Below are 26223 nucleotides of genomic sequence, written 5' to 3'. Positions count from 1 at the left end.
TATAATTCAGGATATTTATTCGTTACTGCTCAAGGAGATCAGAGAGTTGCCATTAGTACGTGGCCTATACAAGGCTCTACAGAATAGTGATATTCTATCCCTTGGACTTGGTAGTATATACATAGGTATTCATTTGTTGCCCATTAACATGTATGTATTAATCTGCATTCTTTTTATGGACACTATCTATATTTTTAATTAAAAAATTGTGGATTCCAAGAAACTAAAACCAAATATTTCAATTCATCAGCTTAAGGTGCCTCCAAGAAATCTGAATTTTTGTCAAGTTCCCACAGTGATTTTGATAAAAGTAGTCTGAGGACCACATTTTCAGTATCTATTATTTCCATAGTTTGAACTCTTTAGTCTTGTAACTTGGCATTTCAAAAAGAGCTACAACATGATTAAAGAAGGCAATTTATAATAAATAAACAAACAACCCTTCCAATTCCAGAAATTATAATTTTACTATACAAGAAATCTAAACATTTACAAAAGAAAATGAAGTTTCATTTTAGACCATACTTGGAAAGTTACACAATAGTCTGATAAACAAATAACATCATGCAACATCTCCGTACCATGCTAGTACCATACAGAGAAAGAAACCCAGCCAACCATTTTACCACAGGTTGAGGCATATAGTACCTGAAAGTCAACCTAGTGCTCTCTCTATTTATTATTTGCCTATAAAAATATAAAACTCTGGCATCTTTACAAAACATGAAATTATTTTCAATGACATTTACAGGAATAAAATTTTGTTAAAGGAAATAAAATATAAGAAAAATGACAAAGGTCAGCTGTCAGTCAATATTAATGTTAAATTTTCCTAAGATGCATTAAATTATAACAGTCAGTACAAGCAACAGTATTTAATTATTTTAACCCTCTTATTTTAACCAAGCAACCTTTCTATGGCATAATTTTATTCTACATATGTACAGATTGTGGTATTAGATAATAACACATAATAATACACATCAAGGAACTCCTCCAATCATTGCATCTCAATAGCGGTGGCTGTTTTTCAGGCAGAAAGTTTTCCTTTGACTTCTTGCTGACAGCAAGGAGCATAAGTGGCCATTTATTTCCACGTTCAATTCATTCAGGGAAGTCTGAACTCCAAGCTCATTGTTTTTGTCACGAAATGATGAGCAGTATTAAAGATTTGGACTGATAAGTAGTGTCTCTGGTTGAACATACCAAACGTCAGCTACACTTTTGATTTCTGTGCTTCTACAAGACTGTATGACCCTTTCATGTTGGCTTTTCTTGCAAAATAGATGATCATTCCAATGGCAGGTATTATTAAGGAGGATACACAATAGAGCACGAGAAGTTCAGGAGAAAAATAGTCCCTGTTATTTTCTCTTCCTGGAAAAATAACAAAATGGATGCAGTTAATGTCTAGTACAAAAAGAAATCATTTAATAATAATAGTTACACATTTTATTATAACAGTACAACTAGTTCTCCAAGGAGAAGTGAATCAAAACAGTGATAAGGACCATCAGGACCCAAAATGCATATTTCTCTGAATTATCCAGATAATTAGTTGGTGGTTGCTATGGTCATGATGGATCTAAAAATGACAGTCAAAAAAAAAAAAAAAAAAAAACTAAAGATGGCAGTCATTAGCTTCCATTACTTGGATTCAAATAGGTTCAGGTTCAGTTGTAGAGTGGAAGTGAGGGTGCAACTTTTTAGGGCTTGTTTAATAAGAAGGGGAATTAGAGAGGGGTGTTTGTGTTAGGAAACAGAAGTATCTACTAAAGAACTAGGACTCTGATCACCATGAATTGAAATGTCTAACCAATTCTCCAAGAAAATCCTTACAACATTTAGAGTTTGACCATTAAAGTGAAATACCATCAACAAGATAGAAAGAGAAAAAGTTCTTACCAACAGCTTTTTCAGAGACACAGAAAATTGTATGTTTTGTGTGTCTAAAATAGGGCATCTTAATATGTTAGTCCTCTTCAGCACTAACTATCTTTTGAAAAACTGAAGTTCTTAGATACTATTATGTTTCAGCTTAAATGTTATTTACCCATAAAGGCATTCTCTGATCCACATCTCCCCCAGCCTAAATTAAGAACCCCAACATACTGTCAAAACCCACTACACTTTCCCTTCATAGTCCTTATCACAGCTTGTAATTAAACATTTGCTCATATGATTATCTATTAAGTTTGGTTTCTTCCTCTAGACTGTAAATTATATAAAGACATGTATGTCCATTTTCTTTTTCTTCCATCACTGAATAGCCAGCACCTGACTTGCTGCTTGGTGTCGTCGGCACCCCAAAAATATTTCGAGCACTAATACAATCTTTTCTTTCTACATCCTGTCATTTTGCCATTTAGTTGTAAAAGAAGTACAGAAGGTAATAGTATATAAAACTTTAAAATTAATACTCTTTCTAATCTACTAAAAATCATCTTACAGCTGCAATATCATTTAACATCTTAACCTTCCTTATAAGAACATCTGAAGAAGCTACTATGTCATTTACTGAAGACCCGTTTCTCTTTATACTTTGGCACTGTATGACCTCAAAAAGTTTCACTAAGGCATATATATGTTTCCTCAATCCTGGCAGAAATAAGTTATCTGACTTTTGTGATCACTATATTCCTTCTAGGGCTTTCTAATTACTGGAGGTCAACTAGGTAAAAAAGAATCACTAGCACCAGAGGATGTGAAGTCATTTTTTTCTAAATTATTGAAGAAAAACACTTCACCCTAAGCATAATGATAATTGACTCATTTTTCTACTTTCCCTTGCAAGAATTGAGCTAGTGCTTAGTAAAAGTATAAGGGTAATATTCAAATGAGATGCTCATCATCATAATTATTGTTAGGCATCAATATTGATGACCTGCTAAATAGTGGTACTTCTATTTCTATTGTTTTCTTTTCAACTTCATAAATATTATCTTTTGCCTATCAGCTTTCCCTCAGGCATCTGCAGAAAAACAGAAATTTGCTGCTAAATCAGCTGCCAGGGCAACTATAATTTTCTACAAGTTGTATAAACACTGAATATCTTAAAGACTCCTGACCATTTCTATCAATGGAATACAATCAAGCCAAAACAAAAGGAAACAAATAAAAAAATCCAGCCAAATACAAACGAAAGTTAGTTGAAAATACTCAGAAAATTGTCACACTTTTTTTTGTCTCCATTCATATCTAGCTATTTTAAACTATATTCAGGTTGGGGGCATGAATTTCTAGCTGAGTACCTAATATTCTTTGATTGTTCATTTAAATAATGAGTGAAAAGTGGCAAATATGTAAGGGGCTAATTTAATAAAGCAATTAGAAAAGACGACAATTTGGAAGAGACAAACTTAAAAATTGAAGAAGCAGCTTTGATGTGACTTTAAAAGAGAACAACTAACCACAAACAGAAAGAACCACAGAAATGTCAAGAGACCAATTTCCTGGCACTGGGCTTAATAAAAGGTTCTCTGGAGGCAACAAGGATCAGAGAAAATAGGAATGAATGTATTTCAGCCTAATCATAACTGAGATCTCAGTCCATCCAGAATCATCCCCAACCTCATTGGAAACAGTGAGTACATATACCCCCGAGTCATTTCGAGTGACATGATACAAGGTAAATGCTCCATTCTTTGAAGACATAGCAACTTCGTTGACCAGATCAACTCTTTTCAGGATAATCACTGCAAGTTGCTGACTAAAACTTTTACATGTAATCATGATACTTTCCCCTTCTTTAACATTTCTAGATGGATGTATTGATATTGTCATGTGTCAAGGAGGAATTTATTGTGAAGACAGAAAACATGGTAAAGCTTGCAATTTTGAGAAATTTGGCCAGATAAGTAAAATTTTTACTTGTTTCTGACTTGGTTCAAACTCTTTCTGTCTTGACAAGTGGCTGCTAACTCTGTTAGCCAAGTGCCAGACCTCATAAGAGTTGGCATTTGTTTACAGCCCTGTTTGCATACCACTGCCAAGTACAGCTTCTAATACACAACAGTCATGCTCATTGGCATGCAAGGAGTGTGAAACTGATTAGCCAAGGCTAATGCATTCTGCTCACACCAATAGGATCAACACATCCTACCCATTGTGCATTAGCAAGAAGAGTTGAAAGTTTAGGGAGCTTCTGAAGTTTCTCCCTGAGGACGTTGCCCCTCCCTTTCTCTCTCCATCAGAATAGGGTAGGATGGCAAGGGGCTTGGAATTTCAAAGAGGCCTTTCTGTAGTATATAGAGATTTTTAAATATTGTTTAGGATCAAGTTTGCTACTCTCAATTATTATCCTGAAAGGAGTCAATCTAGAAAATACAGCAGTTACTCCCGGTTCAGAAAATAGTGTTCTTTTCTGGTAGGAAGGAAGAGGGTCCGTCTTTTTCTATATGCCAGTCCTACTTTTTTAGTTTCCTAATAACCCCCAGGGAAAGGTTTGGAAAATATGGTTAAACACTTAGCAAATGCAAGACCTCAGAGACCGATGATAAATTGTAAACTTTGAAAAAAGCAAATGGGAATTCCACACTCACCAATGATTAATGTCAACTTCCTTGCTTAACTCTATAGGATAGAGCAGCTGTGCTTGATTATTTCAAGAAACATTAAGAAATAACCAAATCATAGAATTCAGCTCCATTTTGCCAACTCATTCATCTAATACTAGAAAGTCTTTACAATCCACGGAACCTCTGAACTATTACAAAAAAAAAAAAAAAAAAAAAGCCTAAAAACAAAAAACTAACCTTTAACATCAAGTGTTAAACTTTTTAATTTTGAGCCAACTTCATTTTTAGATTCACATTCATAAACCCCTGCATCCTCCAGCTGGGCCTTGCGGATGGTATATGCGCCATCTATAGATTTTAGCACTGTGTCTCCTGTCTCTGCTTTTTTCTTCAGGATTATCCACGTTTCTGGAACATTTCCACATGTACAGGAGATAATGACAGTTTCTCCTTCTTTGACACTCTCAGAAGGAAAAGCTGTAAGTTTTATGTCTTCTGGAGCAACTGTAAAGAGAATTTAAAAGGTACATCTGATTAAGAGAAATATAAATCAATCCCATATTAATTTATAACATCAACACTAGCTGCCAGGGAGGTATTTGTGCTTTCTGTTTGCATCAGATGTTAAGAAGGGAAAATAAAGAAGTCAAGAATTTACTGGATTATTGGAAATTATCATGTCATAAACAAGAGAAGACATATCATGCTTCTCTTGTGCCCCTTAATATAATTCTTTACCCAGCCTAGCATAAAAAAATAGGTGTTTAATAAATAGCTATAGAATTCAAATGTGATAAAGAAAATTAATTTTTTGTCACAATATATGGCAAAATTTTCTTGCAGGTACAAAGGCCTCTACAGGCTTCTGGGTTTTGGTCTGTATCCTCCCAGATTAAGAAATTAAGCTATACAGAGATGGCTTTTTCAGTATCCTCAACACCACCACTTGGTAAACACCGTTTACCATTTACCAAGTTCCAGGCACTGGGTTAAGTACGTGACACATAGCATCTTTATTAATGCAACAACCCATGGGGGAGGTACCACATCACCATTTTTTAAGAGAGATTCCTACTAAGGTCATCTATTTTGTGACCTTATTTGAAATTTTTTCCCCACCCAAGGCTGTGACAGTCATCCTAAAAGTTGTGGTGTGTTTTTTTTTGAAGGCTGCACAGTTGCCCTTCCAAAATTATTCCTTTAAAATACAAATCTCATTGAGACGAGGTGATTAATATCAATATTCTTAGTGGAAATAATACCATGGAGTAAGAGAGGGAATGACAGCCCTCGTGAAGAAAAGAACCCTGCTGCCCAAAAAAGGAAGGTATAGGAGCAAATCCAGATTGATCACTTCATGATTGGCTTCAACCTGCCAACTAGGAATTGTTTTGTTTTCAGTTTTGAGTCTCCATCCTGGAGAGAGGGGGCCTAGATCACCAGGCTGATGAATCAGAGGACACAGTCACTACTACTCTAAATCTTAGAATTTGCAAAAGGTTTAGGTGCTGTCTTAGGCTTCTAAGCAAATACTAGTAGGCATCTTGTGAGATTGCTACTCAGGATCCATTTAAAGCCAAATATTGTGGCTTTAATCCTAAGTAATTCCCAAATACATGTATATCTTTACCTATTTTTATTTCAACACCATGATCATTGCTTGATTAAGTGTAACTGGAACTTCTGGCACAGTACCCAGAGCTAACATTTCACTTGAAGTTAGAAGATTTTCAGGATAAATAACTTGTAATTTCAGGAGCTTTCATGCATAGGAAACATCATGAACTCTTCAAATCCCTCAATATACTTTTGTAGTAAAATTTCTATTGTCAAAGAGGACTTTGCTCATAACCAGTCACAGAACCAGAAAGATACTAGCAATGACAACTCATTAATCATACTCTGTTCACCTTGAATAATTAATTTGACTTATTTTCTGCTTATTCCAGCTTGGTTAATCCCATTACACACGTAAATTCCAGAATCTTCCATTGTTGTAGGTAATTAAGGTAAGAGTTGCATTCTCAGAAAGAGGCTGAAGAGCCCCATTATTTAGCTTCCTGCTCCACAGGATTTTTGGAGCTGGAAGGCCATCACTGGAGCATGTCATAGTCACAAAACTGCCTTCCTCCAGGATGGAGGAGGGGCTGACCAAAACAGTCATATCTCTGGGGGCAACTGCAAAGGTAGAGATTCTTGTTAGCTTCACTTCTTATACCCCGAGTTCCAAAGAGTTTTAATAATGTTGCAAAACTGGAGTATGGATTCAGTGGATTCAGTTTATAATCCTTGATAACTTTCCCAAAGGAAGTTTCTGTCCTGATTTACTTTAGCAGTTAAAGAGTGAAAGGGTAGAATATGGACACATCATGGATATTTTCTAATGGGAGTAAGTTCCACAGAAGCTCCCTTACTACCAAAGAATGGATGGTCAATGATAGCGTATTTGCCATTTATAGTAGATTAAACATGACCATGAATTATCTGAATCTCCTCCTGTGAAAAGGGGTGGCCTCTTTTTCCACCCCTTGAATCTGAGTTAGTCTTATGACTCACTTTGACCAATGTAATGGGAAGCAGTAACACTGTAGGACTCCCAAACCCAGGCCTTTAAGAGGCTACTTTTGTTTTTAACCTTCTTGAAACACTGCTCTGTGAGTAAACTTAGGCTACTTTCCTTGAGGATGATGAAAAGAGGCCATGACATCCCAGATAAGGCCCCGAACTTGTGAGTGAGGCCATCTGAGACCAATCAGCCCTGTTGACCTTACTGAAAATGCTTCGGGGAGCTCAGCTGGTGCCATATTGAGCAGACTGACTGCCTAGCTGGGCCCTGTCCAAATTGCCAACCCATAAGATCATAAGCAAATAAATGGTTATTATTTCAAGTTTTGGTTGGGGGGGGTGGTTTGTTACAATCATCATTATTTTGAAATGTCTTTTCAGTTGTGTTTTTTTTTCCTACAGAGGTTTTTTTTTTTTTTTTTTTTTTTTTGAGACAGAGTCTCACTTTGTTGTCCAGGCTAGAGTGAGTGCCGTGGCGTCAGCCTAGCTCACAGCAACCTCAAACTCCTGGGCTCAAGCGATCCTCCTGCCTCAGCCTCCCGAGTAGCTGGGACTACAGGCATGCGCCACCATGCCCGGCTAATTTTTTTATATATATATCAGTTGGCCAATTAATTTCTTTCTATTTATAGTAGAGACGGGGTCTCGCTCTTGCTCAGGCTGGTTTTGAACTCCTGACCTTGAGCAATCCGCCCGCCTCGGCCTCCCAGAGAGCTAGGATTACAGGCGTGAGCCACAGCGCCCGGCCAAAGGTTTTAACTATTAACCTTATGTTGACTTTTGCCTGGCAAACGTAGTAAAGAAATGCATATTAAATGTTGGACACATCACATATGTACTTACCATTGACATAAAGTGTCTGTGTACTCTGCCTTTGTTTGGGTTCAAATTCCATTTCATCAATATGTAACTTAGCCCGACAAACAAGAACTGTTCCAGTATCTTCAGTGGTGGGGATGAAGGTCGTTTCCAAACTTTTGGTCTCTAGGGAGTTCCCAACCTCTTCCTCCGAAAAGTTTTTATTTCCCAGAATAGTCTCCCCCTTAAGTAATTCAATCTCCAGCCGGTCAAAAGGGTACACGTTAGGAACCTTGCAGCTTACAGTGACGGGCTTTCCATTCACTAGCGGACCAGTCATCTCAATTTCTGGATCTCCAGGGAATGCTACAAATATCAAACAAAAATGATGCTTATAAGTGACATTCAAGGAAAAATTGAGCTAAACTCTGTTAAATGTAAAGGTCTCAAAATGACAACTTTAACTCACCTGGCATAGGGTGATCATTAGTATATAAATAATGATGTTAATATTAATATTTAAGATTTATGATATTAAATATAAATAATGTTGAAAATACTTAATACGTCATCATCCAGTAATAAATATTTTTATTTCTTATTTTTCTCTTCTTTTCTTTTTTTTTCTTTGAGACAGAGTCTCCCTTTGTTGCCCAGGCTAGAGTGAGTGCCATGGCTTCAACCTAGCTCACAGCAACTTCAAACTCCTGGGCTTAAGCGATCCTCCTGCCTCAGCCTCCCAAGTAGTTGGGACTACAGGCATGTGCCACCATGCCCGGCTAATTTTTTCTATATATATTAGTTGGCCAATTAATTTGTTTCTATTTATAGTAGAGACGGGGTCTCGCTCTTGCCCAGGCTGATTTCGAACTCCTGACTTCGAGCAATCCGCCCACCTCGGCCTCCTAGAGTGCTAGGATTACAGGCGTGAGCCACCACGCCCAGCTTATTTTTCTCTTCTTAGTGATGGAATCATGTTAAGTGCCATGGCCTGATCTTTCCTAAGGACACATTAGCTTTCACCATCTTATTTAGTAACAACACATTTTTAATGTTTTAAATATTTGCCATGATGTATTGAATACTTCATATGAACTAGTGTCTCAACACCCATTATCTCAGTCTTCAAAGCAGCGTGACAAAATGAGTATTATTTAATTAATTTTATAGCTCAGAAAACTGAATTGTTACAGGGGTTAAGAGATTTTCAGTACACATCATACCTAGTAAGTCACTGAGCTGAGCTCAGAATCGTGTTTCTCTGACCTCAGAGCCCAGGCTTGGTTTCACAGAGCTATGCAGCCAGTCTATATCAAATAAGACCCACAGGGAAGTTCTCAATTTAGACAGTTTAAATTCTAATGACCAAATTCATGCAGCAAGTTTTAAATCAGGTAATACCTGCAATTCTGAAAAGAACTAGCTTAAGTGTATTATTTAGAATCAATCTTGAGAGATTTATGTTCTAAATAATAACATTTATAATATATCCTATGGAAGTCAATAAAAATGAGATTAAAATAGTTATCAAGGACAATTATAATGCTAAAATGATTTTCCTTAAGCAAACTGTTGTTAAAGTGATACATTCTCAAATGTTTCCATTTTGCAATAAGACTTCACTGCTGGTTCTCATTTCTGTTGGGAATGTGCCGACATCAGCAGATCAGGGACTCTGGGTAATATAATAATGCAAATAAAATTTACCCCTGTTTTGAGAGATTCAAATCCCTTTATAGATATACTGTAACTCACTCTGAACAAAATCCTGAAGGGTACCACAAGTTTGGGCAAGGATTCTGGTGGAAAATCTCTACAATATGTTCTCTGGAGTTCCGCTGAATAAAACAAGCCAAAGTAAACGCTCTCAAGGACCTAACTTTGGGGGCACTTTGCATATTTTGTCACTCAGTCATTATACACTGAGAAACTCCAGCAATGCCAAACTCTAGAGATTTGAGGTCGTAAATAATTTTTATCAAGATGACAAGAAGAGCAAGCAGAAGCATAGGGTATGTACACAGTGTAAATCAACACTAAGATGCAGTGCTGCCTCCTGACTCTGCTCTTCACCTGAGCTACTGCCACCACCATTGTCACCATCCCCATCTCCAGTCTAACTCCTTATCATAATTCTTGGCTTTCACCTGCTTAATTTTCTTCCCATCTTGTAGATCAGCTTTCTTAATGTGCCATTAAAACAGTGGGTTCAGGCCTCACCTGCGATTTGGATAGTTGAGCAGCCATCACCCCCACCCAGTCATCTGTGTCCATCCACCGGTCCATCCATTCATCCCGTCCATCCACCCGATATACACGTGGAAGGGCTGGAGAGCAGGGAGCATGGACTGTGTTCAAGGGCATGATGACAGGGTGTTGACGAGACCCAGACTTGTCAATGCATCCACTAGATTGTGGATGTTATATACACATGTAATGTGTACTTAAGATTCAGGCCAATTATGCTGCATCAAACCATTCTGGTTCAGAGATTTAGGAACCGTTCACAATGCTAAACTGCCTTCCTAAATATAAGCAGCTCATTGCATGTCACAGACTCGTATTTTCTTCTTTCCAATGGGATTGAAAATAAATAAATAAATAAACAAACAATTAAGCAGGACACAATTCTGAAAACCACTTACAGTAGAGCTTCAACTGGATCCCCTTTCTCTGTTTCTTATGTCCACAGGTCACTGTGCACAGGTAAGAGGTTTCGTTTGCCAAACTCACACTGCTCAGGGTCAGCGTGGACTTGGTGCCCTCACTCCTCACATTCTCACGCAGAAGGCTGTCGGTCTGGGTTTCCCAAGAGAAAGACGGGAACTCGCAGTCTGTGGCACCACATGTCAACACGACTGAGTCCCCAATCTGAGTGGCAGTCTGCGGGCCAGGGGAGATCTCAACACTAAATGGTTTCTCTAGAGGGGGGAAAAAAAGGACAAGATGAAAAGAGGATAAGATTCTTTTATCACAATCCATTATATGAACTTTATTTTTCCTGATCTCCTTTCAGCTATTTGTGCCAAGAAATGACTCCTCTCTGCCTTGGGACCATCAGGAATACCTCTTTTAAGAATGAATCCATGACGGTCTGTTGATTCATTCACTTAACAGAATGAATGTAGATAAAAATTTGTCAAGACAGGTTGGCATCTTTTCATAGCAATAATCCAGTCCCTGCTCAAATGTAGTTTATCAAACCACTGTGATAGTGAACAATAGCTCAAATAATTTAAATGGTTCTTGTGTGTCAAGCATGATGTAAACCGCTTTCTCTTTCTCCTTCTGCTTCTACACTCTCTCTTCTTTATCCTTTTTCTCTTTCTTTTTGAGGAAATTTAGGCTCAGAAATGCCAAATAACTGTACCCAGCTTGCAAGAGGCAAAATAAGGACTTGATGCCAGGTGGGGCTGATTCAAGATCCCAGCTTTTCAGTTGTGAGAAAACTCAATCAAGTTACCCTCATGTGGAGATAAAACAAGGTGTAAATGAGGTATTAGAGAAAGCTACACAAAATGTCTTTTAATTAAAAACAGTACCCAATACCCATAATGGACCAGCAGTTAGAACTTGTATTCCAGCAGTACAAAGTTGTACCACTGAAAGTCACACTGAATCACATTGAAAGCAAAGTCAAAATCTAAGCATTTAACGTTTGGGGGATGGTCACGCTTGAAGCTCTGACTCGAGGGGAGAGGGGGAGAATGGGCTATATACATAACCTTAACATTTGTACCCCTATAATATGCTGAAATAAAAAATAAATAAATTAATTAAATTAAAAAAAATCTAAGCATTAAAGTGATAAATAAGTCACCTCCAAAATTTAGCTTGATGCAATGTAAAATACTTTTCAATTAATTCAGGGGCTGAGAGCTCATACATGAGAGCAAACTCCTAAGTCTCAAATATCTAGAAAGTCCCTCTGGCCATCAGTGTCCTCCCTGCTAGGCACACAGACTTCATTTGGATGACTGCTGTTTAGAGAGAAAGGGAATTGTAAATCTTGTCTTTGTTGCCCTGAAGAAACTGGGAGTGGTTGGGCAACTCTGAAAGTGACAGATGAAACACTACAGAAAACCACTAAAATCTTCCTTGTAAATAGCAGACTAGAGATAGAAGAAATCTCAACACACAAATAATCCAAATCAACTACATCTTACCTGGTTCTCATCTGTGCCAGAAGCTATTTTTCTCAATTTTGGTTTACCTGATTGTGATATCTGAGTATTTTTCAAAGACGGATCTCTTCAACAAACTAATATGCTATTAGATTTTGAAAGAGAGATCATTCAGAATACTAACTAGAGTTTCTGAATTCCTTATATGCTAGCATAAGAATGAGGAAGGTTAAACACAGATGCACTTTCTGCCTGTGAACATTTCTTAGATCATTCTTTAGAGTGGCTACATGCATTACCATGAGAACTTGTAGCTCTGGAGGAGTAACTCTTTTAGCTAGCTGATAGGTCCTTTAAAAGTTCAATTCTACATACAGTACTTAAGGTCCTTAGTATCCCATGTGATGCAAAGTGCAAAATCACTCTTCCCAACCCCAGAACACATTTCCTCTGAGCATTGAAATGTGATGCAGCATATTATGGGGTGGAACTTACCCAGGATGAATGTTACGCTTTACACACTTTTATTAGTGTGATACTTTTCCTGATCACTTAAGAATGCTAACCGAACACCCAACTGAGGTAATCAGCTGATGGTGAGTTTGAATTATTTTTAATCATCCAAGTTTAAACTCCATGTTTCCATATTTTAAAAATTTGTGTTGTCCAGGTTTGCAATTTATTCATTCATTCAACAAACATTTACTGAGCACTTATTATGTATCAAGTACTGTGCTAGGCACCCAAACAGTAAAACACACACACACACACACACACACACACACACACACACGAGTTCCTGCCTTAACTAAGCTTACGGCTTAATAGAAAGACACATTTAAATAGATACATCATTTTGACTCTTACTAAAGTATATATTTAAATATTTACTGTCTTTCCTTCCTAGTTTGTATGCTCCTCCAGGGAAGCTGCCATATCTAATTCATGTCTGTACCTCCAGCACCAAGCACAATTCTTAGATTCTTGGACAAATATCCTTCATTAATAAGTATTGAACAGAATAGAAGTGCATACATGGCTATAAGAAGTGTTGACTGTACACAAAGGGAGGAACAAGCAACATGGCCTAACACAATGTGGAATTGGGAGGTTGACATGAGCTTTGTCTTATAGAATGGTTTTGTTTTGTTTTAGTTTTTTTTTTTTTTTTTTTGAGACAGAGTCTCACTCTGTTGCCTGGGCTAGAGTGCCGTGGCATCAGCCTAGCTCACAGCAACCTCAAACTCCTGGGCTCAAGCAATCCTGCTGCCTCAGCCTCCTGAGTAGCTGGGACTATAGGCATGCACCACCATGCCCAGCTAATTTTTTCTATATATTTTTAGTTGGCCAATTAATTTCTTTCTATTTTTAGTAGAGACAGGGTCTCACTCCTGCTCAGGCTGGTTTTGAACTCCTGACCTTGAGTGATCCCCCTGCCTCGGCCACCCAGAGTGCTAGGATTACAGGCGTGAGCCACCACGCCCGGCCTATGAGCTTTTCTTGAAAGATGGCTGAGACTTTGCCAAGTGAAAGAAGAAGAAAGACCATTCCAGGCAAAAAGAACAGCATAAACAGAGGCATCGAGTCACCAGCAAAGCTGTAAAGGTAGTTTCTGACCAGACTCTGAAGAGTTATATGTGACTACTTTAATAAATATATGAATTCATGTCAAATGAACACCTTCCATGTTTAAAGTAATTAACTCTGGTAACAATGCATAGGATTGGTTATCTTAAGGAAAGAATGATAGCAGGGAGACCATTTAAAGACAATTAGCTATAAAACACATGCACTACTATTCAGCCTTAAAAAAGGAAATTCTGTCATTTGTGCCAACATGGTTGTGCCCAGAGGACATTATGCAAACAAATAATAATAATAAACCAGGCACAGAAAGACAAATACCACATGATCTCACTTATATGTGGAATCTAAAATAGTCAAACTCATAACAGTAGAGAGTAGAATAGTGGTTACCAGAGGCTGGGGGATGGGGAGTAAGGTAATACGATGTTGATCAAAAGGCACAAAGTTTCAGTTTGACAGGAAATAATAAATTTTTGAAACCTATTGCACAGCATGGTGACTATAGTTAATAATAACATATGCTTTAAAATAGCTAAAAGAGTACCTTTTAATGTCTCACCATAAAAAATGATAAGTGAGGTGATGGATATGTTAACTGAATTGATTTAATCACTCTACATTGTATACATATAACAAACATCACATTGTATCCTATAAACGTACACAATCATGGTTTGCTAATTTAAAAAATATTAATTTTTAAAAATAAATAATAAAGACAATTAGCTCTAATTGAAAAGGCATAGGGTTTTAGATTAAAACAAGCCTATATTAAAATAACAGAAAATACTATTAAAGAGCTATTTGATCCTACGCAAATTATAAACTATGCTGAGCCTGAGTGTTTATCCACCTAATAGTGTTGTGGTGAAGATTAATAAGATAACATATATAAAGTAGAATGTAGATTTCCTGGCAAATATTAAGTGTGCAGTCCATAGGTAGTGCTGTGATTAATTTCTGTGAGATTCCATTCTCTCATCTGTAAAATGGCTATAAAATATTTACTCTTTAGTTAACTCTTGATGATTACAGATAACATATAGAAAGTGCCAGAAACATAGCTGGTATTCAATGAATACTGTTATTTAAGAACACCTTGCAAGAGTCCAAGTGAGAGATTATAAACTATGGCAATGGCAAGAGGGTTGAAGAATAGGTTATATTCTAGGGATAGTTTTGAGGTAGAACCGACAGGATTTGTTGACATGGAATGGTACATGAATTTGGGAGTAATCAGCATACAGTAGTCCCATTCTTGGGAGTCTAGAGTGAGAAAAGATGAGGACTATATATTATAACCTGAAAATATCAACACTTGAGGGGCAGAAGGAAGACAGAAAGTTAGGGAATAATACGGTGAAGAAGTGATTTGAGATGGAAAAGAATTAGAAAAGCAGAGTCATGGAAACTCTGGGGGAAAAGACTTCCAGGAAGTATAAGTAGGATAAATACATATTTGTGCCAAAGTACATAGCAATCAGATGGATCATCGATGAAAATTACAGAAGCAATTTCAGCATTGAAATTGTGTCACTATTGCTCCAATCTCAATAACAAAACCTCTATCCTTCCTTTTCACTTTCTACTCACCTTCAACAACTAATTCCACCTCACTTCTGTGTTTTCCAATCAGATTAACTCCTTCACACACATAAATTCCAGAATATTCCATTCTCATAGCAATTAAGGTGAGAGTTGCATTCTCGGAAAGGGGCTGTAGATTCCCATTGTCTAATTTCTTGCTCCAGAAAATCTGTGGCACTGGTAGACCCTCACTGGAACATGTCATTGTCACAGAGCCACCTTCCTGCAGCCTTGTGGAGGGATTCACAGAGATAATTGTATTCTTGGGTGAGACTGAAAAGGAAAGACATAATATTAGCAGCTGCTAAGCATTATTCCAATCCAACAGGAGTAATATATTTCTCTCAGAGACTGTATGTATGTGCTTCCACAAATTTGATGAACTTACTGTAGCTAATTACTATAAGGAACTGCTGAGTCATTAAAAATAGGCAATGTAGTTTCTGACTAACCTGACTGAATTACTTTTTTTGATGTTTTGTGTTTTCAGGTTGTCACAGATGTTCAGAAATTAAGAAGGGTCATGTGGCTCCAACCTCCATCTAAGGTTAGGAGTCCCATGTAAGCATCCTTGCCACATGCCATATGTGTCCGTGTGAGCAAATCATGCTCATCCCAGATAGCTTCAACATTTACTGAGAGAGTCAACCCATTGCCTTAGAAAGCAGTCAGTTTGATTTTTGGACAGCTCTAATTATTAGAACATTTTCCCCTCTTGAGCTGAAATCTTCCTCTCTACAACTAACTTAAACACATTGGTCATATATAGCTCAGGCTTCTACTGTTACAGAATAAACAAAATCACTCTTTTACACAACTATCTTTCAAACACTTAATGAAAGCTCTCTTTTCCAGGTTTTATATTCTCTAGGGAAAATATCATCTATCTTGACTATTCTTCTCAAAATATTATTCAAACCTATCCATCTCATTCTGTTTTGGCTAAGCAAAACTACAATTGACAATACTTTTAAATGTGGTACCCAGAGCAGAAAACAGCATCTTAGTCTAGAACAGAGCAGAATGAGTCCACTCTTACAAAACTCTGGGACTTAAAGACTGCATCAAATCTCCTGGAAGACTCAAGGACATAGGAGGCAATCAAACCCCACCACCTTTCTCCCACCTGATACATATGTGTACATGTGAGCAAATCATATACACGCGTACACATAAACACACAGAGAATAACTGCTCCCCTTTTTGAGTTTCTATATATGTGCAGCTAATATTTCAATGCTTATTATAAGAGTTTACAAAACTAGATTAAAAACATTTTATAATTTGACCTATTTCCTACTACCCAATCAGATGGTATTGTTATTCCCCTTCGACAGATGGGGAAATAGAGAAATTAAGTTACCCAAGCTCACACAGTTAATGGAGCCAGAAATTAAGTTCAAGTCTTCTCAATTCAAATACAGTATTCTTTTCATTGAATTATGCTATTGGCAAATATTGTGCTTTCAATGAATAAAAATGGAATAAAAATCATAAACAAATTTCTTGTTGACTTAGTTGCTAAGTTTATTGCTATATCCCAGGCTGAATTCCCATAAAAACTAGACCACATCACACAAGTACTTACTGTAGACTTGCAGCTTTTCTGTAGTCTCCCTTTCTTTGGGCACAGAATCCATTTCATCAATGTGTAATCTAGCTCGGCAAACAAGAGCTTTTCCAGTATCCTCGATGATAGGAGTAAAGGTTATTTCCAAACTCTTGGTTTCCAGGGACTTACTTTCCACGTCTTCTATAAAGGCCTGACTCTTCATGTGATGGTCTCCCTTCCATAAATCTATCTCCAGCCTGTCAAATGGGTATACATCAGGGACCAAACACTTGACTGTGACTGGCTTTCCAGCCTCCAGAGGGCCACTGAAATGAATCTCTGGATCCTTAGGAAAAGCTGCAAAGACGAAGTAAATACATAGTGGATTTTTGCTCACTTTTTCCTCATAGAATAAGGTCTCTTACTGTTTTAATGCAATGCAAATCAAGTCTAACGTTTTGTTAATACAATCTCAATACAGTAGAATTATCTAAATAGCCTTCCATGATTTTGAGTGGGTTCAAAGAGCAAGAATCAGAACAATTATATTTTAGAAGATTCTTCAGTTCTGATCCTCTATGTATTAAGCGTTGCATGTTATTGGAGTAAAAGAAGGAAGAAAAAAACTAATGTTTATTGAAACTTACATGTGCCTGTCACTATGTTATATGCTTAACATAAATGTTTTCATTTTATCCCCACAGTCACCCTAAGAGATAAAGACCACATTTCACAGATAAAAAAAACTTGGACTTGGCATGTGTGTGTACCTTGTGTGAGGTGACACAGGCAGTAAAGGTAAAGATGGGACTTAAACTCAGGATTTCTATTACTCTGTGTTACTACTGCAGACTTATACTGTCTCACATTCTCTTATTTCAGTCAGGACAGATGTATTTCCATTCTACAGATAACGACTGTAAGGCTCAGAATGTCATTGCAAAGAACAGTGATTGAGCAAGAGGTGCTTAGAAATGAAAAGACAAACTTTAAATAATTGGCTTCTGAAACTGATGCCTCTGACAAGAATGTATCCACCAGAAAGGTACACTTGTGCAATCTTTACATTCTGGAAGGCAGATTTGTTTCCTGAAATGCCTAACTCAATGTCCCACCACATACTCCATTGAAACTTCTAGCACTAGGAAACACACGATTTGAGTCGGCCATTGCCTCCTTTGCAAGGGTTACCTATTTCCTCACACACTGCCATGATGGCAGCGCCTTGGTGGCTTAAAGACTGTATAGTAAAAAGAATATAAAGCTCTCAACTCTAAAGACTATTACAATCAAATGTAAAATGGAGACAGACTGTTAAACATAATGAGAAACAGACACTCTTAGAGAAAAACCCCAGGAAAGATAATTAAAGCCAGAAGGGTCGTCATTTCTCTTTTTTAAGTCTTCAACTATTTGGTACTTATGGGCAAAAGGGGAAGGAACTGGAAATGATTTGCTATGTGAAAAAAAAACATGGCATTTAAAAATTTTCCACCAGTAATTTCTGTCCCTCATAGTCTGTAAGAAATGTGCCTAATCTACACAGTTTGATGTCAGGTAATATAAGAACTTGCTACTTTTCCCTGTATTTATATAAAGGGACCTTTCAAAAAGCTCAGGAGGCTGCTCAGACATAAACTATGCATGTACAACCAGCATAATTGAAAGCAGCCGGCCAAGAACAGTTTTTCGGGAAGCTTTAGCAACACATAGGGCTTGTTGAAAAATCAGTTAAGGTTAATGGGCAAAGTTAGGCTCCAGTATAGTAGAAAGGAATGAGCATATTTATAATCAAATGAGGTCTTCATGAAGAAATGACCATAAATGAGTCTAGTTTGTTAGAAAGAGACGCCATCAGTAACCAAAGGCAAATGATTTGTCAGGTTAGTTTTTTAACCTCTCTTGTTAACTTCATTTGCTGAATTGAGAATGGAAGGGGATGCGTCTCAGTAGGCTGGTACACTGGGAGTATTCATTCACTTTGATGACACAAAACTAGTTTGTTACACAAATATCTTTGAAGTTGAGGACCATGGCTTTGAGGCACCAAAAAAACATAAAATTCCTAAATTTTTTGACACCAAAGTCAAACAAGTGAAACACTTGCAGATTTTTTTAATGTTTAAGGAGAAAACTTTTATACTGAAGCCTATTATTAATTATGAATCTTCTATTTAATCTTTAAAGTGATTTTAAGCACCAAATTGTAAAAGAATAAATGAATAGAAAATCCCTGGAGGATGGAATTCATGAATCATTTAGACGCATGAGCAAATAAACATGTAAGCATATAATCAAATAAAATGTTTTAAATTAAATAAAAAGAATCTTAAAGATTTTCATTTTATAGCTAAGGAAACTGAAGCCCAGAGAGGGCAAATCTTATGCACAGTCTTCATGTTTGTGGCAGAGGTGGAAAGAGAAGCCAACATTGGCATTCCTCATCAAGTGCTAGCATCAGCTACCTCTGGCTTTCTTGATGCCATAGGATCTCTAGCCAAGAATCTGCATGTGAATATCCTTTTAAAAGCTTTTTCTTAAGTATCCTTTTTTAAAAATGAAAAGAAATGTAAATTTTTCTAATGTAAAGAAAGATTGAGAGAAAACCAAAACATTCTCCAAAGCACTCACAGTAGATCTCCACTTGGATTCCTTTTTCCAGTCTATCAGGTCCACAAAATGCCATGCACAGGTAAGAGAGTTCGTTCTCGAAACTAACAGGATTCATGGTCAGCGTGGACTTGGTCCCCTCATTCCTCACAGTCGCATACAGCGGACTGTCCATCTGGGTTCTCCACATGAAAGACGGGGACTCACAGTCTATGGTGCTGCAAGTCAATGAGACGGAGTCACCAATCTGAGCAAGAGATCTGGATTCAGGACTTGTCTCCATTTTAAAAGCTTGAGCTGCAAAAGCAAAAAAGAAGAAAAAGCAAATTTACCACTTGTTTGTCTAGTATTTTACTCCCTCTTCTTTGTTCTGGTATAATGTCCAAAGTATGATCTGACTGATCTCTTTGCTAAATTGCTTCAAACTAACTGCAGAGCAGCCAGAAAAGCACTAAAGTCACTACCAAAGAGGGTGTTGAAATTGTCTTCACTCAGGAGAAATGATGCCCATTTATCAAAGTTATTTTGTTATTTGCTAAATTTCACCTCATTATCAAGTATAGGAAACTAAAGAGACCTACCAGAGAGAGTATCCAAATTGCTCATTTGACTTGGGGGAAAAAGAGACCAAAAAAAAAACTACCTCAGCTCTAACTATGACAGTATAATGCCATGTAGCAAAACTCAATAGCACATTAAAAGTTGGGTTAAATTAACTTTTTCCAGTGTTTAAAATCCTAGTGCTCGCTTCACTAACATAGCAAAACTGACTGGAGACAAAACCAAGGCTAAATTGGAATGCTAGCATTTAAAACAGATCAAGAAGAACTTACAAGCTGCAAACACTGTCCAAAGTATACATGAGGTTCCAAAGATCACGACCATCTTCCCAGGCATTTTAAGTTGCTGCTGTGATGAGAAAATACTGGTTCCAAAACTCTTATTTCCGCTCCACCTGAAAGTGCCTGGGAAGAGTCTTCAGCCTCTAAAGCCAGTGAGGCTCGGTGAGGAGTGAAATAGAAAGTCTGCTTCTTATAAAGGGTCTTGCTGCAGAGGCGGAGGGAAATCCCTTCAAGGGGAAACCCGGGGCAGAGCCAGGGAAAAAAGTTTAACTGACACCCAGCCAAGTTCCAGTATTAACCCCTTCAGTTGCCCTCAGTGCTGAAACTCTTCTCTCTGTCCCGGAAAAATCAGACACTTCCAAGACTATAAAAGATCAGGCTTTTCCTGATCTTCAAATCCAAAAGGATATCTTTACTAGGAAAATACGAGACCACACTCATTGCAGAATGAAGCTTTCTGAATCTAACGGAGGCAGGGGAGAGAGAAATAGTAAATTATACTTTAGTTTTTGAACTGGAAAAATAACCACTATGTCATGCGAACTTATTTTCTCTATTAAGAAAATACAGTTGCAATTCTAAAATACAGATTCAATTTTATAAGAAAAATAAAAAGCTCCTTTCTTTGGATGAGCCATTTTTTAAAAGGGAGACAGCATAATTTCTTAATTTTTTATTTTTTATTCATAAAAACAGTTCTTATGACAACAAATATCAGCTTCCTGAAATTATTTTCTTGAGTGCAAAGTAAAAGAATGTATTAACAATTAAATATTGCTGCCAAAACAACTATAGTTTTTCCTCTTTTGTTTCAGAGAAGCTACCACCTCTTTGGTCAAATTGCTAGACAATTGGAAGTCTTTTGCAGACTTAAATGCAACTGTATGGAATCCATCTGAAGTGGCAAATCTCTTGGGCTGTGGGATTTAACCACAAGTCCAGTTAAAACGTGAAAAATAAGTTGTTATTGTTATAGGGGAGGAGATGATAACCAATTTTTATGTTTTCATTCGCCCCTGTGAAATGGCTTTTTTAAAAGCTCAATTAACTGGCTAGTTTAAGCTTGCACACATAAAGCCTAAGTCCTCGCAAAAAATGCATACCCATCAAAAAGAAACCGGAATAGCCACTTCCTTACACATGTGCAGGTCTACCTCCCCCATCAGATCATCAGTTCCTTTCATGGCCAGGACCAGTTCTTATTCATCATCATATCTACTTCTACAATATTTAATGCACGGTTTTGCACTTAGTGGATACAAAAAAGAGCAGTAATAAATGTTGTGAGTTTGGAAAAGAAACTTCTAAAAAATAGGAAATGTAAATACTGAATAAGAAAAATGTTAAATTTTACAAGAAAATTCCAAATCTCACAGACTCGCGGGGATGTGTACAATAAACACCACTGCACTATGTGATAGAAGGCCAACCGTAACTGAGGTTTGGAATCTGCAACTGTCCCTACGTGGCAAGAGAGGCTTCTGGACCTCCTCTTGGTTACTGATATGGCTTGCACTAAAGGACAAGGAGAAAAAAAGAGGTAGGAGAAGCTATTCTAGGGCTGTGGTGATACATGTGACTTTACCTACCAAATATCCAGCGATCAGAAAAATGGGTTCAGGCAAAATTAGCTGGTAAACAAGTAACCTAGAGGTCTTTACAATGTTCTTATCATGGAAGATTATCAGCTCCATGTAAGTTCACCACTTAACTTCAGAATAGATCAAAAGGGCATTATGGAGTTGGAATACATTTCCCTGGGGCTCAAAGACAAATGACAAAGGATCCAAAATGGGATCACCATGACCAAGTCCTGATGGATTACTTCAGTTCTGAGTCTGGATATTATTCCAAGCTTGGAACATTGGAGAAATGCCTACTCTATTCATTTAAGTCATAGTGATCTTGGCAACTATTTGATCAAGTCCCTCATTATGTCTTTGTGTTGCATGACATCTGAGGTCCTACCTGGTCCTGCCAGGTGTGTTGATTTAACCCTTCTCTGAACCTCACTATGACTAGTGCATACCAATGAAATGCCTGTCATGCTGCCTTTACTTGTTAATATGTCTATCTTTCCTAATTGCTAACTCATATGGCTTCAGTTTTCCATCTCAACATTTATCCTAGAATAAGGCATTTATTAAAATTTCTGGAATGAATGAATAAATGAATACAGTTGCAAGTATGAGACTAACAGATTGAAACTAACTTAACTTAACAGAATAGAGTATTACTGGGTTTGGTCTTTGGACTTGCTCAGTTTAACATTTTTAACAGTAACATGGAGCACTTGATTACCTAATTTATTCATAATGCAAGACTAGGAAAGATAGTTAACCTTAGAGATGACAGAATCAAGATAAAGAAGATAAAGGGGCCAGGCGCGGTGGCTCACGCCTGTAATCCTAGCACTTTGGGAGGCCGAGGCGGGTGGATTGCTCAAGGTCAGGAGTTCGAAACCAGCCTGAGCGAGACCCTGTCTCTACCACAAATAGAAAGAAATTAATTGACCAACTAAAAATATATATACAAAAAAAAAATTAGCCGGGCATGGTGGCGCATGCCTGTAGTCCCAGCTACTCGGGAGGCTGAGGCAGGAGGATCGCTGAGCCCAGGAGATTGAGGTTGCTGTGAGCCAGGCTGACACCACGGCACTCACTCTAGCCTGGGCAACAAAGAGAGACACTGTCTCAAAAAAAAAAAAAAAAAAAAAAAGAAGATAAAGGATATAATAGCAGTCCCCAAAATGTTGTAAAATTTAATAGGAATGCATTGAAGTCCAGCATTTAAATGTAAAACCTTGAGTGCGGTGGGGGAGGGGAAGATTAGACCTGATCATAATCCACCAGAGGCTCTGGTGGTTTTAGTTAACCGTAAAATGAACATAAGTCAACACTGCTGTGAGAAACTAAAATAGCTGTGATAAGCTCAGGTTTTACTCATAGTGATTCGACCTTCTAATCATCTGAGTCCATGGTCTCTGAGCACTACACACCCACCAGACCATATTGGGAGCAAGGGTGTCTGATTCACAATGATATTTCTTAAAAGAGAGACTGACAAAATAGAGGGTGTCCCGAGAAAAATGATGAGGATGGTAGATGATGACTCCAAAATCCTTACCAAGTAGGAGCTTTCGAAGGAGCAGGAATATGTGTGTCCTGTTCACCATTAGAGCTTCAGCCCTTCACATAGTGACTGACAGATGGTAGGGGCTTGGTAAACCACTATTGAATGAATAAATAATAACAATTTGAAAGAAGACTTCACTTAGAACCCAACAGTCCTGAGTTCAGGTCCAGCTACTCCACCAAGGAATTGTGAAACCTCACACAAGTATAGGTAGCCTTTCTGAGCAGGTTTACAAATGCTCAGATAGGAATAAGGCACCATTTCAAATGATTCTCACAATTTATGACTGATTTGAATCAAAACTGACCATATGAAATATCTTTAAAAAATATAGTAAAGTGCTACATAAATCGTATATAATAATAAGATACAGCCATGTTAAGTTCATTGTTAAAGAACTTTCCAGTCATTAAATTTTTTTGAACAATGCGATAGCTCACCGTGTGAATTTGCTGGCCAGTAGTTGCTGCAAATATTCAAGCAAAGGTTGGATGACATCGTTGAACAATGTGGTAGAGGTCAAGTTTTACCTTACATGAGATATCTATCTGGATGGCCATTAAGGTGCTCTCCAATGCTAAGATTCTGTTATCAAGGTCAGTGCTGTCCACTCTTTCTAGCCTAACTTCGCCAATCTTCTCCTGGTCCATATCAGCAGAGGTTCCTGACCTTTTTTCTTGAGTGGCCTAACACATCTGAGGAAAGTGACATTCCCAGCAGTTATTATGAATCATTATGGCGGCAATTCTTACCCAATGAAAGGAGGAGTAATTCCTTTTTTGAAGGGCATATCAGAATTGGGAGGCAAAGTGAAAAACCATTCTGGTAGATTCTACAATGCCAATCCCTCCTCCATTTAAGGATCACTACTCTAGGTAGACGCCAAGGATCTAGGTCTATGACTCCATTTGCCTTTATATAACAGAAACTTTTCACAGTGGACTACTTAAATAGAAATCTATGGGTATGCAGTTCGAGGCTGGATCAACTACCTGAGAATAACATCGAGGACCAAGATTGATTCCAGTTCTGGTTTTCTCATCCTCACCGTGTGACTAACCCTCATGATCTAAGATGTCTGTTTCATCATCAGACATTACATCTGTGTTTCAGGCAGAAAAGCAAGGAAAAAGTGATAGGCAAGAAATCAAAGCCAGTGAAGTCTGTCCTCTTTTAAAGAGCTCTCCAAGAAGTTTCAGTCAGTGACTTCCACTTATATTTTATTGGAAAAGTGGGGAATTGAATATTTTAACTGAATACATTATTGCACCCAAATAAATCAAGATTGTGCTCATGATAAAAAGAGGAGAATGGATGATGAGTAGTCAGGCAATTAGCAGCATATGTCAGAATTTCCTAATTCAGTACAATTCATAGAAAGTTAATTGAGAAACTACTACACAGACACGGCTCTGGCACTAGAAATATATAAATGAAGACATGGACACAGTTCATATCAGAATGAAGAAGATCTGTGTGGTATCAAGATAGAACTTTCACACAGTTCAACTTGTGACTCAGAAGTGGAGCCATTTATCCGTAATCAGGAAATAAAATGTATTTTAGCAAGCTGATCTAAGTTTCAGATTTTCTGGAAAGCAAACTACAGGAAGGATCATTGTCTGATAAGAAGCCTATTTCATCATGAGTTTATTGTGACTTTCTGGAATCTTGAGAAAGATGCTGCTTATCATTAAGAGTAAAAACTAGTATGTAATAATATATACACAGTTTGAGTGATTTATTGAATTTTAATATAACACTAAATTATTACACAAAATAATAATAAGACTGCCAATATAAAAATCATTTCTCCTTTCTCTTTTGTAAATTTATTTAACAGAATTCAGAATTTAATCATTTATGCTGTGACTGTGCCCTGTATTTAAGTTTAGCATTTCAGGTGTAGGAAGGTGCCTTTATGTATTCCAGGTCTCCTGTTTGGAGCATGACCTTCCATGCTCTTTGCTAATCCCCATTTCTGGCCTTCTTAAAAAGCAACTTGCCTTGAAATTGTTTACTACTTACTATTTACAGCATCAGCTTTACTTTCTCAACATAGTTCACCTCTTTGGGTATAGAAGTCTTGCTTCTTTTTACGTATTACCTGATCTGATGCTCTGTCTGCCCCAAGTACCTATTAAGTGATGAAATAAGTAAGTGCATGCTTTCGGCAGCAACAATTCAGTACATTTCTTTCAGTTACTAATAACATTTCATATTTGTGCAACTCTTTACCCAAAGAGTTGTCTGAAGTGCCTTAAGATTATGGCCTGTGGGCCTCACAGCAATTGTATGAGAGAGCTGGTCAGAGGGTGGGGTGTTTATCTTCTCAGTGTTCATCAAGAAACAGAGGCCCAGAGAAGTTTGGTTGCTTAAGCAAGATCACAGAGACAGTAAATAGCAAGAATTAGGCCTTAATCCCAGCTACTTTCTCTCCCTGTTCTCTATCTGGTGCACTATGTCAAGTTGCCCCAGTGCTTGTTGGAGGGACGCACCTTTCCCTTCGGGCATTAATGCTGTCACATAGAGCATCTGTCCCCAACCTATTTGGCACCAGGGACCAGTTTCATGGAAGACAATTTTTTCACATATGGGAGTAGGGGGTGGTTTGGGGGTAATTCAAGTACATTGCCTCTATTGTGTTCTTTATTTCTATTAGTATTACAATGTAATATATAATGAAATAATTATACGACTCACCATAGTGCAGAATTTGACAGGAGGCGGAACTCAGGTGGTTTGTGAGCGACAGGGAGTGGCTATAAATACAGATGAAGCTTTGCTTACTTAAATGCTGCTCACCTCCTGCTGTGCAGGCTAGTTCCTAAAAGGCCATCGACTGGTACCGGTCCATGGCCTGGGGCTTGGGAACCACAGATGTAGAGGACCCAGAAGCCCATGAG

General features: G+C 37.6%; 1 protein-coding gene across 2 annotated transcripts; it reads right to left on the bottom strand.

Moving 5' to 3' along the window:
* Positions 1-24695, bottom strand: VCAM1 (vascular cell adhesion molecule 1). 2 transcript variants are annotated; one of them, XM_012748435.3, is made up of 10 exons: positions 23758-24695; positions 23309-23412; positions 20174-20645; positions 19362-19637; positions 16767-17087; positions 15185-15451; positions 10526-10801; positions 7926-8246; positions 4755-5021; positions 1-1377 (listed from the first exon to the last, which is right to left on the bottom strand). In XM_012748435.3, exons 3-10 carry the CDS (start codon positions 20235-20237, stop codon positions 1217-1219), a joined length of 1953 nt encoding a protein of 650 aa, XP_012603889.1. In that variant the 5' UTR covers positions 20238-20645; positions 23309-23412; positions 23758-24695; the 3' UTR covers positions 1-1216. The 2 variants fall into 2 exon arrangements, with proteins under 2 accessions (XP_012603889.1, XP_075856010.1); XM_075999895.1 differs by lacking the exons at positions 20174-20645; positions 23309-23412; positions 23758-24695 and adding an exon at positions 19922-20087.
* Between the last annotated feature and the right edge of the window lie 1528 nt (positions 24696-26223).

This window comes from Microcebus murinus, chromosome 2, assembly GCF_040939455.1.
Source record: "Microcebus murinus isolate Inina chromosome 2, M.murinus_Inina_mat1.0, whole genome shotgun sequence".
NCBI lineage: Eukaryota > Metazoa > Chordata > Mammalia > Primates > Cheirogaleidae > Microcebus > Microcebus murinus.
The sequence above is the reverse complement of the archived record's forward strand: the minus strand, read 5'-3'. Positions and strand labels throughout refer to the sequence as shown.